The sequence below is a fragment of the Salvelinus sp. IW2-2015 genome, linkage group LG6.1 (assembly GCF_002910315.2).
Source record: "Salvelinus sp. IW2-2015 linkage group LG6.1, ASM291031v2, whole genome shotgun sequence".
NCBI classification, from domain to species: Eukaryota; Metazoa; Chordata; class Actinopteri; order Salmoniformes; family Salmonidae; genus Salvelinus; species Salvelinus sp. IW2-2015.
This window is the reverse complement of record NC_036845.1, coordinates 24,754,416-24,772,621: the sequence shown is the minus strand read 5'-3', so window position 1 is coordinate 24,772,621 and position 18,206 is coordinate 24,754,416. Positions and strand designations below refer to the sequence as shown.

The following is an 18,206-nucleotide window of genomic DNA, read 5'->3' as shown; positions in this document are numbered from 1 at the left end:
TCCCCCAGCTTACATGCCCAAATACTAAAGCCTGGAGTGGAGAGTCCATTTTCCTGCAGATGTGATGACATCAATGACTATTAGCTGACACCGTGGGGGTCTGGAGAACAGATCTGTCTCAGGCTGTAATCCTCTAACTACAGTATAGCCTGGTGAAAGCCATCTATATTTAGGAAAGTGCAGTTACATGATTGACAATACATAAGTTAATATGTGACCTCACTGTACTCTAGCTGTTGTTAATCTAAACCTAAAGTGAATGAGGATGTTCCCTCATGATACAGTCACATCAGCATCTGTAAAATGTTGTAAAAGGTCAAATTCCACACAATACATTGGCATATTTACTGAAAGGCTAATAAATTGCTCTTTGTCTGACTCTTGGGTTGTACCAGTCCACCCACCTAGACTGAGAGTTCCTTTCCCCATTACCCSTGCTGTCTGTCTGCTTACTCACTGGAAGAATGCTGGGCCAGCGCATTCCTTCACACACACACAAACACACCAACATAAGCACGAGCAGACAAACACACACACACACATCCTCCCACCCCCAAAAACACACCCCATTTCCACAAAGACACATACATACTCACATACCAGCATCCACAATTACATTTCACACAGTCCTATATAAGGGGTAGAGACTAAAAATTAAAATAAAGGGAATAGATAGCTCTGTGTGCCTGTTTTTCTGTCATTAAGTGAGACCCAGTTTGCAGAGAGGTTGCGTGTGTTTAAGAGAACACTCATGTGTCCTGGAACCTCATTTCCCAGGCTAAGAGGAGCAGTGGGCGATCAGATGAAGATGAACGGTTTCGTCTGTGCGCACACGTTGCRTGCTCCCCCGTGTATGTGCGCGTGTATTTATGTGTGGTGGCGCTGATCCACTATTGAAGCGAAGCCGCATTGAGGGGAGACTGCACCATGTCATGTGACGTGGGGCAATTAGCCTTCAAAGGGGACACAGTCACTACTTGTTTATTTCCACAAATACGTCTACCTCCATGTTGATGTGATGGACAGGTTCCACGCCCTCTTTCCTTGAAAGCCACACTCTCTCTCTAAAGGTGCTGTTTACAGATAATCTGTAGTGTTAGAAAGCTACTTACTGTATGAAAGTATAAATAGTGTGTATGATCTTGAAGGAATGTTTCCTTTGCAGGGATGAATTATACCAGATGCGGATAACGAGGACTTATTCAGATCAGTTTTAATCACTTTTAATTGCCCAATCAGGCTGGTACAGAGGAGGACATAATGCAGCAACACAACGTGTTGGGAAATACACTAGATGGCTCTCCAAAACCCAAGAAACATGTGGGGACCTTGTGAGAATATTTGTGGCACATGTCATTTGTAGTGCAAATATCTCAATTAAATGGGACTTAATACGATTTGTGATAAACCAATAGCGATCATTTTATCACAGTTACAATGRCAGTTATCACAATCGGTATTCTTTGATTACAGCGATAACCATTTTCCATGTCTGTCGGAATGGCCATGACAGATACAGAGAGGGAAAAGAGAGGGAGAAGAGAACGCAATGAGTGATTGAGACAGAAGATAGGGTTCTTAAAAAGGGACACCTTGGCCTTAGTAAAAACATGACAGTCCTCTTGACTGAGTCCCCCATCTGTCCAGTTAGTTAGCTAAGAGATCCCAAGCTTGGCTATGGAACAATGCGCTGACTGCCCTCATACCTCAGGCTTCCATTGATCCTGCTCACAACCCATACACAGGAGAATCCCTCTCTATTGACACTGCTTAGCTACTCACACACACACACACACACACACACACACACACACACACACCAAACCCACCACACACACACACACACACACACACACACACACACACACACACACACACACACACACACACACACACACACACACACACACACACACACACACACACACACACACACACACACACACACACACTCTCCTCAAGTATCGGTCTTGTCACCTGTCTGCAGCCAGTCAGCCAATGGATACATATCATACAGAAGAGAAGGGGAGACATGAAGGACTGAGACCGCTTGTCACCTCCATGACGTACACATGAGAGGTGTGATCATCGTTCACATTTGTCATTACTCTACTGTACATCACTCAAATGGACAATATGGGGGGCCTAAGGGATGTGTTCAGTGCACAATGGAAAATACACGCTACAGCAAAACATAACATCATTACAGCATGAATAGCAAAGCATTTCAAGGAATATAGAGAAGCAGATCATTTGGAACACTTCAAAGTCTGCGATATCTTATCCTGTCCACACTAGCTGTCTATGCCTGTAGCCCCCATACGGACAGTAATCTGCTTGGATGCAGTCAGTTGTCTCCAATCCCTTCAATTAATATAACATAAAGTAACAGGACATGAGGGAAGGCATAGAAGAAGCTGCTTTTGGCCCACTATAGAAATACTGTTTTGACCATCTGTGGTGTCTCATTCATCCAATAACACACAGAGCATGAGAGAACACACACAGATCTGGCAGGCAGTGGATAATGTGCTTTTGGAGACTGGCAGACACTGATGGAACCCAAAGACTGGAGGAGCCAGAGTAGACTGGAGATAGACTGACAAGACTGCTCAGTTACTGTGGGTTAATGTGTTCTTTATCCATCAATACATGTTTAAGTTGGAGGAATAATCTTATTTTATTTAGCGACTTCCATCATGCCTGTTGCCAGGTAATGTCCTAGAAAAAGGGATGGATGCTGGATGCTGACAACCCTCCTCCCCACTTCCTCTCACCCCTTCCCACTTCCTCTCACCCCTTCCTCCTTCCTTCCCAGGCCCTTACCTTGTATGGCTCCCCGAACAGATTAAACCCGGAGGAGAAGAGATCTTCGTCCTGCTGCACCTCCTGAGTYCGCCGCTCCCACTCCCTCTTCTTGAGCGCACTGCGGTCCTGCTCGTAATGACTGCATGGGGAGACAAGTAGAATAAGATGAGGCCAGACCATCAGAGTAGAAACAGAGTAATCACAGCTGGCATGCCACAGAGAAACATTGAAATCCCTTTCCCTGAAAAGATGTATGGGAAGCCCATATCTGTCTAATAGGCACGAGCTGACACTAAGCAGATGAAGGATAGGCGGCCCCGGAGATAAAGGAAGTGGATTGTCACACAAATACTTACAAAACACTGCCAAGGCAAGGCACTGTTGGAAAGAAAGGGATCGCTTATCCAAGAGGAGCAAATGTATTGTCAAATGACTTTCAAAGCACAGTTTATTTATCAACACAGAGCGGGTCTTAAGATGTAGACCTATTGAATTTACATTTAACATTTACATTTTAGTAATTTAGCAGACACTCTTATCCAGAGCGACTTACAGTTAGCACATACATCTTAAGATAGGTAGGTGGTACAACCACATATCACAGGCACAGTGGTGTAAAGTACTAAAGTAAAAATACTTTAAAGTACCACTTAAGTAGTTTTTTGGTCTGTACTTTACATTACTATTTATATTTTTGACAACTTTTACCTTTACTTCACTACATTCCTGAAGAAAATAATGTACTTTTCACTCCATACATTTTCCCTGACACCCAAAAGAACAGGAAAATGGTCCAATTAATCTACTTATCAAGAGAAAATCCCTACTTACTAAACATGAATGCTTTTTTTGTGTGTATTTGTTCATTATTTATTTTATTTTTTTAAATAAGGGGGGTTGTAAAATGTGTTTATAAATTATGTCTGAGTGTTGGAGACTGCCCCTGGCTAACCATAAACAAAAATAAACAAGAAAATTGTGCCGTCTATTTTGCTTAATATAAGGAATTTGAAATGATTTATACTTTTACTTTTGATACTGAAGTATATTTAAAAGCAAATACTTTTTGAATTTTACTCAAGTAGTATTTTACTGGGTGACTTTCACTTTTACTTGAGTCATTTTCTTTAATTTATCTTTAATTTGGCTGAAGTATGACAATTGGGTACTTTTTCCACCACTGCACAGGCATAGAAAGTCATTTTTTCCCCAATAACGTAGCTAGAAGGGGGGGGGGGGTCGAGGTGAGGAGGAGGATTATTTAAGATACTGTTTAAGAGGTAGGGTTTCAGGTTTTTCAGAAAATGGGCAGGGACTCTGCTGGAGGAGGCTGGTTCCACCATTTGGGTGCCAGGACTTGAATTGGACTTGAATTCTAGGCTCTCTAGTGTATGTTGATTCCTTTTTACACACTTTGTATTTCTTTACGTTGAAGAGCACACAAAAAMCAATCTAATTCTTCATTTGACTTTTCACAATATGCCGGTTTAGTAAATACATTCCCAGTATATGTAATAACTGAAAATAAAAGTTGTCCKAGAAAGACAGGTTGACTGGCTTACATGAAAACCCCCTGCTTCACCGTCTCCATTAAGGTTTGTTAGACCTGGTTGGTGAGCGGCGCAGACATATCAACCTCCTTATCGCCAGCCAGGCAGCGTAATAAATCCACAGTGTAACATGCAGCTGTTTTCTCCTTTGTCCGCTGATGTGAAAGTTGCGCCTAGCTGTCCTGCGGCTGTCCAACCACTGCCAGCGCTTGATTAGAGCTCTGCTCTAAGCCCTCTCATTAGCATAACGTCCCACATTCCTCCACCACTGCTGCTGCTCTTCCCGGSGCGGTGGGAGCTGAGCTAGCGTAGCGACGTAGCAGCGTTAGCTCCATGGCCCCGGGCCTTCACCAAGCCCCGTGGGGTCCGTTGGGGAGCAGGGCATTAAGACAGGCTGCGGAGGGGCCAGCCAGGGCTGGGGACGTGACAGCAATGCAGTAGTGTTCTGTAGTGGTGTAAAGGGTGGTAGAAGGTGAGAGGGACAAACCTGGGACAGACATGCAGCCGGTGCAGAGCAGAGCGGAGCGCAGCACACATTATCTACTGACTCACAGCAGTGATGCACTGACAAGGGTAATGGAAAGCCAAGCCTGAGTACCTGCTCTGCTCTCCATCTAGAAATACCAGATGGTACTGCCTGTAACCACTCTATATAGACAGCACATTAAACAATACCCAGCACTGTGTGATCATCAAAATGTTTCAGCCATTTTGTTAACAGTGCCTTTTGTTATTATGATTTCAATTAAATGAGGATTTCAATTTGAAACTGATTGACGCTAATGTGATTGAAAGTTACAAAATTGCTMAATTTAAATAAAATAAAAGGCAAGCTGGCGATAATAACAACAAAAAAAACTCTAACTTAAATACCTGAATATACAGTACCCCTAAAATTATGAAGTAGGATTTCACAGCTTTCTCAAACCAAATAAACCCATTTCCCATCTACGACTCTGTCGCTGTGATTAACACTGCATGAGAATCCCAGGCCTGAGAGGCACAGCAATTGGCAGTGATAGATAGGAGACAGAAACGGAGAGCTGGAATCAGTTTGCCTTCAATCTGCCCTTGCTCTCCCCAAACACACCTCCGGGTCCTATGGTGTTTCCAAAGCATTTAATCCATCACCAAATTCTTTTGGAAAGGGGGACCTGGGGAAAGAAAAGTGAGGCCCCGTTTCAGGGCGACAGGCAATTATTTGAATGGAAAGAAAAATAACAAGAGGAAGAGAAAGAAGGGAACGAATGCATCAGGGCGAGATTGACGGCAGGGCCCTCGCGGTAATGACAGCAAGATGTCAGTTATCTTTACGCCGGCCCCGCTTGCCACACCTGCCAGTGTACCCTGACAGTCCGATTGATCAAATTTACAGCTGTCACTGGCACCAGTGTGCTGTGCCCGAGCAGTCCCCTGCCACTAAGTCCTGTGTCTAATGCACGAGTTGTTAAGAGGTGTGAGGTCAGGACTTGTCATTAACACAGTGTCTGTAGAGAACCACCTATCCTCTAAGGGCAAAGCGATGGAGGCATGATGTTACAGTGGTAACAGATAACAGATAGCTGATGACACTGCTTCATCCATTTTTTTTTTATATGGGATATGGGAGATATACAGCATATCTTTTTTTCTCATTCCGGCGATGGTTTAAATAGCAGAGAGGGTTTTTATAATGATGATGATGGTGATGTTGATGATGATATTCTCTGTAAATTGTAGCACTGGCAGCTTTTTTTTCTCTCTTCCCCTCTCTTTCCTTCTCCTCCCCCTGCAGACTGCCTGGCCTGCCTCCCACCCCTGGCTCTTTCCAACATAACATAAAAAAACGAATACTGATATCCACCGTAAACCCAGTGAATTTAATCTTGGCTGAGCTACGCTGCACTTGGAAGATAACCAAATAGACCCAGGTTTTTTCCGCCTCCCCTACCCTCCCAGGCCCAGTGTGCATCACAGTGAAACGCGCACATATTGAGATGTAAAAAGCAGCCAATACCACCACCACTATTCCAATCTAGCAGCCTAAACAACAGTCACTGATTTCTGATTTAAAAAGCGGCAATTATTAATTCAAGCACCGGCTAATTAAAACTAGAGCCAGGCATTTAGCCCCTTGTTACAATTATTTCACTGGTTTCTAATTATATGGACCTGCTTATCTACTCTATTAGCGCTGGAGCAGGGAAGGTGAAATCGGCAACCCTTTTCATTCTGATTCCTCAAAGAGAGACACTGTGGTGATGATCAGAAGATTGGGAGGGTTTATCAGAGGTAGTTCCTGGGGTTGCCAGGTCTAGTGGAGTGGAGTGAGGGTCTCTATAGAAAGATGTGCTTTGGGGTTTGAGATGAGAGGGAGAGAGATGAGGAAGGGGAGGGGGTGGGGATGGGTTGGGGGAGGAGAAATGACTGCCTGCCACAGAAATCTTTGTTTGATGTGCGAGCACAAGGGAATCCAGTATTCTTCATGTCTAATTTTCTAATATGAATATCTTTTAATGACAACTAGACATCTGAAAATAGCAAGCCTTCCTGAAGTTAAAACTCTGAATGTATGAATCAAAATATAATAAAACATCCAATGATGAAAAGCTAGCGTCTGTCTTGGATGGAACATATTCAAGAATACGCTGTTGTCAAAGCCACTGTGCTATATGCTTCTGTATAAGAATGGCAAAATAACGAGGCACTAACTTACATGCTTTTTCCCGTTCTTCTTCTCTCTTACACATGGCACAAGCATGAACTTTGTTCTCTATTTCTTAAGTGGGCACAGCAGTAATTGCAAATGCTGAATATAGTAGCTGTAATGACAGGATACTACAACGCGGCGACTCTTATAGAGAACACTACTATAGTACACAAATTCTCTCTCTCTCTTACTGTATCTACTTCCTCTCTGTAGTGAACCGTGTGGATAGTGTTTTTTTTACCATAGGTTCTAGGGCTGTAGCCTGATGACAGCTGTGAGGATAGGTTTTTATCCCAGGTTCCAGGGTTGAGCCTGATGGCTGTGTCGGTAGCAGTGTGTGGAGGAGAGCAGGGCTCCCCCTGTCACCACAGTGAACAGCTATGACATGCTAGCCGTGTTGGTGCCAGTGTCGACACACAGCCCAGCTGTGACATGCGGCAGCCGTGCCAGTGTTGCTGCAGTGTCCTATTCGTCCTCCTCCGCCTCAAGTGGGCATCTGAACTCACACTCCAGCGGCTGCCATCATCCACAACACAAACACACCACTTCCATGTGTGACATGAGGCAGCACATGTGGCTTGACAGAGACAGAACAGACACACAGGTACACACACTGTGTACCTCCACAGAGGAACACATTTGAATCAGAATTCTCTCAAAGTCAAACTACTCGGGTCTTTACAGATCAGTCATCCCAGGCTATTCATTACTATTCTCCCATATAAGCAACAAACATAGGTACGACAAACGTAGCACATTAAGGGCCGTCCCGGCCTCAGTGGAGGAGTGCTCCATAGTGTGACTGCTGCTGCTACTGCTGCTGAGTCGGTCGGTCGGAGTAAGAGACTGAGAGCCTCTCTGATTAATGACTTGGGCTGGCAGTAATTGCCAGATGCCAGGTCATCAACCTTTTCACTGACACCTCTTCCTCAGGGATTTGTTCCATTTTTGACAAGGAGGCCATTGTTTGCGCTTGCACTCCCAGTGATCCTGCGTTACTATGGAGGTGCCATGCTTGCCACAAAGACACAGCCAATACACAGCCAACCTCTCAGTTTCCACAATCAAGTGTCGGTTTTCTTCTCTCGTTCTCTTTATTTCTTCCCTCTCCTTCTCTCTCTGTCTGTATTGCCCTCCCTCCCTCCCTCCAATAACAATATGGTACATGAGACCATGAATAAATGCACTGGCCAATTAGGGAGCACTGTCTGGGGCTGCTCTACATCTGAAATGTCATGTTATGAATATTTGAAGAAGAGCAAGGGGCTAATTTCCAATTTTGACCCAATTTAGCAAACAGACCTCATGATGTGCTATAACATCATCGCAGTGTCCAGAAACAACACAGTCAATGTCTACCTCACAGGGATAAACCGGAACTGTATGACTCATCTCGATGCTTCACTATCAACCTGACAGACAATGAGAGGAAGAAGTGACCATCTACAATGTCATCAAATGGTGAGGACTGATCCAGGTGAGTCATTTTTAAACATGGAATACGCCACTGGAGAGCTCTTAATACAGTATGTCATCAGCACAGGATGTGACAGCTGCGGCTTCATCAGCMTTTAATATAAATATAATGTGGATATCACATTCACATTATACTCTACCTCCAGTATGTACTTACTGAATGATTGCTTGTCCAATTTACACAAAGTATAACGTCTGTGATCTTCATATCAAATTTGACCTAATAATTATAATTCAACCCATAGTGTGTTATCTTTTTGGTAGTTTCTGGATAGGCCTTTTGGTCAGCTCCGGTCAAGTCATTTAGCCTCACAGCAGTGTGTGATCTAATTGTGGGCTGCTGAAAATTAAATATCTCCCCTTGGGCCTTGACAATCCAATTTTTTTTTTAAATGATTAACTTAGATTTAAAGAGAGATAATTTCAACCAATTAAATGCCTAAGAGCATAGCAGGGCAGACAGATTGATTAAATCACAATGGATCTTGCTCAGTTGAAAGAAATCAGAAATGGGAAGATTTTAAGGACATACGGCTAGCTATCTATTTTGTCATTCATAATAGGAGAAATCCAAGTCAACGAAACTGTCTACATTTTTGTTGTCTCTTTCAAAAGTAGTGAAAATTTKGCATAAATGGTCAAATTATACGTCCGGATAGTAACAAGCTCATCTCCATTCCCACACCAACATTTTTAATTGCGTGACTATTTTCAAAGAGATGCCAGTTTAGCGCTGTGCAACACGACACAGACAGCCGCTTGTTTCTAATCACATACAGTTCACATTTGCATTGCAATAAAACTGACCTTGATAGGCTACAAATTGAATTGACTGTAGAGGAACCATGATAATCACTTCCCCTTCGCAACAGAACCCCTGCTAGTCCGATTAGTGGTTGTCCTTGTAAATGATGCTTCAACATGGCACACGGGCTATCATGCTACACACGTCAGCAGATGTGGATGTGTGAGGTGTCAGGGGGATATATAATGTGGATGCCATTACAGAGCTGTGCTGTTATTAAGTATAATGGGTACAGGGCCACTCTCCATGATGTGACAAGTGACTATTCTCATTAGATGCTAATCTTTACCGACTTCAGAGATCATCACGAGTCTATTTGTTTCAGATCCCAATGTGTAATGTGTCAATGCATTGGAGATTGAAACTGTGGACTAAACTAGTGATTTTTTTCTTCTTCTCACAGCTCATTTTCCTTGGCACTGCACAGCTCTCAATCCATGGCAGTTTGGAGGGCATGTGTCTGTCTCTTGGTGGGTAGGAGTGTTAACACTCATCAGCCTAGCGCACACAGTGCCATCCCCCAACATAAATAAACAGACAACTGAGAATATTCAGTCATGTCTAGACAGCCTCAGTGACGTCATCATACTCCTCTCCGCAAGCCCCCCACATACACTCAACACATTGATACGGTCACTTTTCATTTTTTTCAAGGATAAAAACCATCTCTCACTTCGAAAAGGCAGAGAACTGGATTAATCTGCCTCAGAGGAGTGGAGAGACGAGAGGAGGAGAGGAGAGGAAATTAGTGTTGGGCTGGAAAGAGACAGGCGACTGCCTTCCTTTGATCTCACATCCACACACTGACAAGAGGAAATGGGACCAATACACCCTACAGTCACATTTTCTCTTACATGTGAAAACATAAAACATGTGCAAATTCAAATTAATCAAGAATATAATTMACTTTTTGAGCCATTTACACATGCACAGCGCAACAAGATTTTCAAACCTATTACAAGCCTATATGCTGTTAATGCTGCTAGAGGCAAAATATTTTTTCTTTATGATGTATGGATTCAATTATTTGATGTGCCCTGAAATAATAACAATCTGAAAAATGTTCTTGTAAGTAAGAAAATATATCCTATACTGCTATCAGTACAATGTTGAGTATCAAACATAAGATCAATAAACCATTGTAAATATAAAGAAATTATATTTAACACTACCAACCCCTCTTAGGCCCTTTTCCCACTACGGGAGTTTGAGGAGCGGAGTGTCAAAAGAGATTTCTACTTTTCAATAAACATTACATCCTTGCCTTACCTTTCGTTGTTGCTGGAAACGCAACATTCTTGGACTGCAACTCAAATTGACCGTAAATATCACAGTAGCCGCTAGCCAGTAAGCACAAACTATTTAACAATCCAATAAACTTTTCTTCCTTTTCTTCCAACTTTTCTAATTTTCTTCCTGATCTGTTTCACCTGTCTTTGTGTTTGACTCCACCCCCTCCAGGTGTCCTCCATCTTCCCCATAATCCCCAGTGTATTTATACCTGTGTTCTCTGTTTGTCTGTTGCCAGTTTGTTTTGTTTCGTCAAGCCTACTAGCGGTTTTCCCTTGCTCCTGTCTTTCTCTAGTTCCTGTTTTCTRGTTTTCCCAGTTTTGACCTCTGCCTGTCCTGACCCTGAGCCTGCCTGCCGTTCTGTACCTTTCAGACTCTGCTTTGGATTACTAACCTCTGCCTGCCCTTAACCTGTCGTTTGCCTGCCCCCCTGTTTTTGTAATAAACTTGTGTTACTTCAAAACTGTCTGCATTTGGGTCTTCTCCTGAGCGTTGAAAATTAAAGGGTTTGTTTTCGGAGTGCACATTCAATTAGCTGACAAGACACAGCTAACTCCTGCTAGCTAGGTAACTAACAAACAACATGCTTCATGATCAAGTAACGTTAGCATATCAATCATGGAGATTTACCCCTCCCATGCTAATATAAATGTAGAGAAACGTTATCATACAGTGTCATTCATATTATATTACAAACTGGGTGATTCAAGTCCTGAATGCTGATTGGCTGACAGCTGTGGTATATCAGACCATAAACCACGGGTATGACAAACCACTTATTTTTACTGTTCCAATTACGTTGGTAACCCGTTTATAATAGCAATAAGGTCTGTATCCAGGCACTCTGTGTTGCGTCATGCATAAGAACAGCCATGGTATATTGACCATATACCACACCCCCTCGGGCCTTATTGCTTAATTATAAACTGGGTGGTTCGACCCCTAAATGCTGATTGGCTGACAGCCGTGGTATATGAGACCGTATACCACGGGTATGACAAAACATGCATTTTTACTGCTCTAATTACGTTTGACACCAGTTTACAATAGCAACAAGGCACCTCAGGGGTTTGTGGTATATTGCCAATATACCACGGCTATGGGCTGTGTCCAGGCACTCCACGTTGCATTGTGCTTATGAACAGTCCTAAGCCGTGGTATATTGGCCATATACAACACCTCCTCGGGCCTTATTGCTTAAATATAGACCACACAGATAGGTGACGTTAACTAGCAAGCTAGCTAAACAAAATWATTTTTGYATCCTGTCTGTATCTGAATGCTGACATTTAGCTGAACCATAGCTAGATAGGAGCTCTTAGGCTCACACTAGCTACCGTATTAATTAGAACAAACCAGGCTTCATTTTTTCAATTTCAAGGAGGTCATTATACAAGGTGAAAGCAAACTGCGTCATTGATAATTCCCTGGGGAGTTGCTTCCTGCCTGGACCTTGGTGGTGGCTCAGTGCAGTCAAGCAAAAAAAATGAACACTGTTGAGATTCAAAGTTACGGAGACCATTTCAGAATGTAACAGGCTGTTACTACAATTTCAGGTAAAGAAAAAGAAGGAAAATGTCTGTACATTTCAGCTGTTTTCAAAACATTGCTATGCTATTACAATTTTTACCGTGAGTGCTGACTCAATGAGACAATTCTGTTTACACTGCCCTGCCCTGTCGGAGGTACGGACAACATGTGACAAGTTCGCAAGTTTACATTGCAGTATATGTGTAGCCAAGGGCATTTTTGCGAAAAGTCTAGTAAGTGCGAAGACCCTCATAATCAGTCTTAGAGGCGTGAACATATCCGCCCGCACGCATCCCTTCCGCCTGATAGCCTGACATTAAAGACTGAGGAAATAGGCATGTTTGCGATGAGAAAACCAGCCAACATTAAAGCAAGGCATTGTTAGTGTCACGCAAAATGCTATGTGTTATGGCGCATTTGATATGAATTGCCGTATACATTTAACTACTCTGTGAATAAAAAGCACAAGYGGAACACTGCTGCTTTGTGAAACAAAGTGTTCACATTTCATCAAAAACCCATGATGAGGGACTGCGGAATAAGTCTAGAGGGAGACTAAATAGCAGGGTGTGTTTGAAAAATCTCTGTTTATGAAGATAATCAAACCGAAGACAGTCACACCAAAGCCAGTTCAAAAGCTACTTTGAAAAACAATGAAAGCACTGTATTTTCAATTTGAGTGATATGGGCAAACCCGAATGAGTCTAAAGTTGTGTGCCTCCATTACTGAGGGACGAGGTGCTCTGTAGCTCTCCAACAAATGAGATCTGCTGCTCTGACCTCAGAACCAAGGTGATCCTGTCGCTTCCTCATTAATCAGGTGCTGCTATGCCACAGATAATGGAGAGACACAGGGGAAGAGTGAAGGCTCTGGAAGTACAGCTACTCTACCCCTCTCTCTGGGTCTTTCCCTTCATTCACACTCTGTTATTGTTAATTTCACCCCCCTCTCACAGACACGCAGGGGTCTAATAGAGAGAAAGAGGACTGAAAGAGACATCAACAGCGACAACAGTTTAACTTTTCTCCGGGCCACAGTGTGTGTCGACTAATACTGCCTCTATACATGCTAATGCACATAAGCATAACACACACAATTTCTCTAACTCCCTGTACATCTCACACTACCTCCCTTCCTCTCCCCTCTCCCCCACACATTCTCCTCATCTCTCTACTCTCTATCTCTCTTCACTCTCTCTCTCTACTGCTCTCTTCACTCTCCATCTCTCCACTCTATATCTCTGCTGCTCTCTTTCTAATATCTCTGCTGCTCTCTCTCTATTTCTGCTGCTCTCTCTATCTCTCTGCTGCACTCTCCACTCTATCTCTCTTCTGCTCTCTCCACTCTATATCTCTACTGCTCTCTCTCACTATCTTTCTCTGCTAATCTCTCCACTCTCTATCCTTATCTTTCTCTGGTGCTCTCTCCACTCTATATATCTGCTGCTCTCTCCACTCTATATCTCTGATGCTCTCTCCACTCTATATCTCTGCTTCTCTCTCCACTCTATATATCTGCTTCTCTCTCTCTCTCTCTCTCTCTCTCTCTGTCTGTCTCTGTCTGTATGATATATAATTTTCTCCTGGCCGTTCATGGCTGAATGTACATGCATTAAGCAGGAGCTGAGATAATGAGCGGCTTTGAGAGGGAGATATCACTAAGGGATGGGAGGGAGGTAGGGAGGTAGCGAGGGAGGGATGGAAGCCTTTTGCCACTGCGGTGGCGGGCGGCTGTACACATTTCTTTCTGTCCTTTTAAAAGCCTTCCCCTGGGAGAGGCCAATACCAGAGCAGGAGATTGCCTTGCCACCATCAGGGCTTCCTGCCCTTCTCTTATTGGTCTAAAAGACTCCTATCTGCAGAAATAAATATGCTGAGGAACTCGTGCCATTTTTCACACTCAGTGTCAGCGAGCCTCATAAAGACCCCACCATGTGGCGTCGACACCGATTACACCCCACAGTTGCCTCTGAGTGACTTCACATCAGGCTGCTGAGCCTTTCAACACAGAAACGTAAACAACACTGCCGTACCTCATTAAACCACAAGTGACGGCCCTCAACAGTCATAATTATAAACACCCTATTTGAGAAGCAGAAAGAGGCATTTGTGCGTATTTGGGCCCATTAACACAAGGTGCCGGTACTCCAGGCACACCGCTGATACCCTCTCTGGGTTCCATGAGAGGAGAGCTGCTGCGCCGTGGAGTGCCTCTGTATTATGCAGAGAATAAACACTTGACCATATTTCAATATGCAAACATTTTCTTTAAGCATAATCAGCAGAGCAAACACACTGTGGCAGAGTGGAACACTGACCTTAATCCCCGTGTAGCCCTGCCTGGTCTGGCTACTCTCTGATAAAGGTCCACAGGGACCCTCCGCTGACGTGCTGGACACTCAGACAATGAGCCTGCCAGAGAGGGGTCACCACGGGACAGGCTAACACTGACCGACCGGCGCTCACATGGCTTAATTTCAATCATAATAAGAAGGAGGCAAAGTGTGCCGTGTGCTAATCTCACTGCAGTGATGAGAGGGGGGAATCAGGAGTGGGCTCAAAACAGGGGGCTCCGAGCTAACACACACACACACACACACACGTACGTACGCACGCACGCACGCACGCACGCACGCACGCACGCACGCACGCACACAAACACACAGGCTCTTGGACCAGTGTGTCTCTAGGCACTGGCAGCTCGGTGGGGTGAGAGTAGGGCATCAATCAACATCCCTCACCCCGGTGTGCTCTCCGCAAGGCAGAATATAGCGGCATGGTTGGAGTGGCTACTGCTCATTATGATGAAGAGATCGTTTTCAGCTGAGTTTTGGGTTTGTTTGGTTTTTCTGGGGAGGGAGGTTTCCTCTAACAGGGTGTGAGATAAGATCACTGTGACTCCTCTGCTCTGCTAGCTTGGCTCCTCACCGCTCTTTGTTCTCACGGGCTGTGTCCCAAATGACACTCTATTCCCTATTTAGTATACTACTTTTGACCATGGCTTAGACCCACTGTGGTGCTGCTGGTCCTAGGGGACAAATTCTGTACAGATATCACATGCCACGGGGTTCACATCACACTGTGTGGGGACTACAGTGAATGTATGCAAACCAATAACAGGCTAATATTTTAAGATATTTACATGATTATTATCTCACATGTACTGAGTCCATCTGATCCTGGGGTGAGAGGTTGTAAGTCAACAGTTCACCAAACATACATCTAACAGAGAAGAAATCTTACACAGACTTTCCAAGCTTGGCCTCCCTTAAGAAGTTTAGCTTCTAAATGAATGTAATGGGAGTTAGAGCAATGTCACAGTAATTAATGCACCAAGAGGTAGTTCCCTTTGGCGAGGGAAACATCTGGCAGACCCTCCGCCAAGCGCTTCAAATACTCTGCATGCTTTCACAGACTGATGGGCAGCTCAGTTAGAGACAGGGAGTTAGAGACTCTAACCAGGACCTCTGAGGACCTCTAACTCTTGACACATGTTTATATAAGGGATACATTTTCATACGAATGTTCCCTTTCGTGTGAAATTACATTGTTCCACCATGCAGCCGATGAATCATGGAGCTTTCCGTTTGATAGACACACTGTTCCAGTTTTATAATCGCCAGTAAAAATGAATGAGAGGCAATCATGAAGTTAATGCAAGTTTGGAATAATTAAGACTTGTTTGAACTGCAGAGATGGTAATAACCGGGATGACCTAAAAGCTGTCAGCTTGGATAAATACTTTCTGAGGAAGACATTGAACACTCCTTTAGTACACAGTATTCAGCCAGTGTGGTGATCACTGGTTCAGTTTACTCTAGCCTCAACTTTTATGTACAGAGGCTGCCAACTATGCTAAATGTGATCCCCCTCACAACCCGGCACTTGTCAATCCCTGAGTTTTCTCAGTTAATGAAAGGAGCTCAGTCGATGTTGCTTTACTAAAGACTATTTTTATCTATGAGGTTATCCAGATCATGGTCCCTTTGACTGACGATTGCTCCTAAGAACTGTCATAACTTAGGGCTTCATAATGTGATCAGATTTGGGCGTTCGGGGATTCTGTCTTACAGCAATTCTTTCCACCTGCTTCCGCCAAGCATTCCCTTTTCCTGCGCTGAACTGAACTGGCTTACCAGAAGGTCTTAAAAAGCTGCTTCAATTGATACCATGTGGGCTGGCAATACAAAGAACCATTATATTTCAGAAATTCCTCCAACGACATACTCATCAAGTTTGACTGAGGCTTGGTTCACACTCCAGAAACAACAGTTAACTTGATCCTGGGCTCATACCACAGCTAATGGTGAGAGTCTCAGCATACAGTATAACATAACATACAGGCCTTATCCCTCATATACAGCTGGTAATACATCCGCGTCTATCTCCCCTTGGTGAATGATAACGTCCACCTTTCACATAAACACAGAGCGAATACATCGGCATAAATATATCACAGAATGCATAACAGACAGACACACAAGGCATGTGGCAGTTTTCATAAAGCTACCTCAGCTTATCAGATCTGCCTGTGGCTAACTTATTCAAAACAAGAAACAACCTGTTCACATAGGGGATGTCATGTGAATACAAATCACTTCAAAAGGCAAAATAAATGAGCAATGTGTAGTTTATGTTAAATTGCTAGAGTGGAGAAAATCCATAGACAATCCATGGACACAAGGCCTGAGCTGCCTAAAGGTTTCGGAAAGAGTGAGATGAACACTGGTTTGTTTCCTTAATCACTTGATTCTCTCCCGATAGGGAGAAATTAACGCTTAATCAGGGAATCTGACTTTCTGACCACATTAATTAAATAATGTATATTACATCCACTGGACAGATAGATAGTAATACTAAACAGAAGGGTATATTAAAGAGTTTAAGCATGACTTCACATGGTTTTATTAATCAAATAAAATTGGAAGACAAAGTGCCTTTTTCTCCTCAGAGGCCGGCGAAAGAGAGAAAGAGAGATAAAGAGAGAGAGAAAGGTCTGACTCAATAAGATGAGTAAGAGACTGATATGTAAGAGGGTGATGGAGCAGTTCACCCATGCTGCTCTGAGCACATAATCACCCAGCTTTAAACTTCACTAGAAAGGTGAAATGACCCTAAATACCCACAAGATGAATATTCAATATGCCTGCGGTGCTACAGACATCTGCAGCTACACACAAGACCTGTATGTGTCAGCGCTCCTCACAGATTGATTCTTAACCCCGCCATGTACGTCAGACTCCAGACTCTGAAAAGCCATGCAGTGACATTGGAGAGAGATGCAAACAGGCATACCTCCCTTCTGATTAGAAAAGACAACATGAAAAATGCTCCCTCCACTCTGACTTCATTACAACACAATTTGTACTGTGAACGGAGGGGAACAGAACAGGCAGATTGTAGGGTGCTGTAGAGCAAAGAGAGAGAGATAGGAGGAGGAGGAGGCGGAGGCGGAGGTGGAGGAAGAAGGGTGGTTACAGACAGTAATCGTCATGAGGAGGAGAGAGGGGAGGGGATAGACTGACAGATGGAGTGCAGGTGATTGGGGCTGGATTATTGGATGAGATAGACTGTGAGGTAGATAGAATCCAGACTATGGAGACAGAGAGAGCGAGTCAGTGATAAACCTTCACTCCTCTCGGTGCTAATCTGGTGTAAAGCCATGCGGTCCCTCAGGGGCCGTCTCCTCCTCGGCCCAGTGGAGCTCCATTCCTCCCCACACTACAGTCCTCGAGGCAGCCCCAGAGGAAACAGTGCCAAGGCCCCACTGACCTCAGGGGCTACTACTGCCAGCGTCTGATACTGTCACTAATCTTTAGATAATGACTCTCCAAGTCACTTCATTCTCTCCTAAGGAAGAAAGACTGGTGTTACTATAGGACCCTTTCGTTAGGGGAACACATTCAAAGAAAACATTAGGCCACAGACAACGTTTAGTAACCTCTTTCCAAGGCACTATCCTACAATAAAGTATATTATCTGTCTGCCGTATCTCTTCCTTGTGGGGCTATGGATCCTATCCTCAGGATAGGATGATAGTAAAACAGTGTCCTGTAAA

The 18,206-nt window shown here is 43.8% G+C and overlaps 1 protein-coding gene across 1 annotated transcript in view; it reads right to left on the bottom strand.

Annotated features, from left to right (window-relative positions):
• The window catches only part of aff2 (AF4/FMR2 family, member 2), a 178,974-nt gene that overhangs the window by 136,738 nt on the left and 24,030 nt on the right, over window positions 1–18,206 (bottom strand). Inside the window, exon 2 of the mRNA XM_070444094.1 lies at window positions 2,827–2,947. Within this exon, the coding sequence (XP_070300195.1) occupies window positions 2,827–2,947 (121 nt within the window). The remainder of the gene's footprint in view (window positions 1–2,826; window positions 2,948–18,206) is intronic.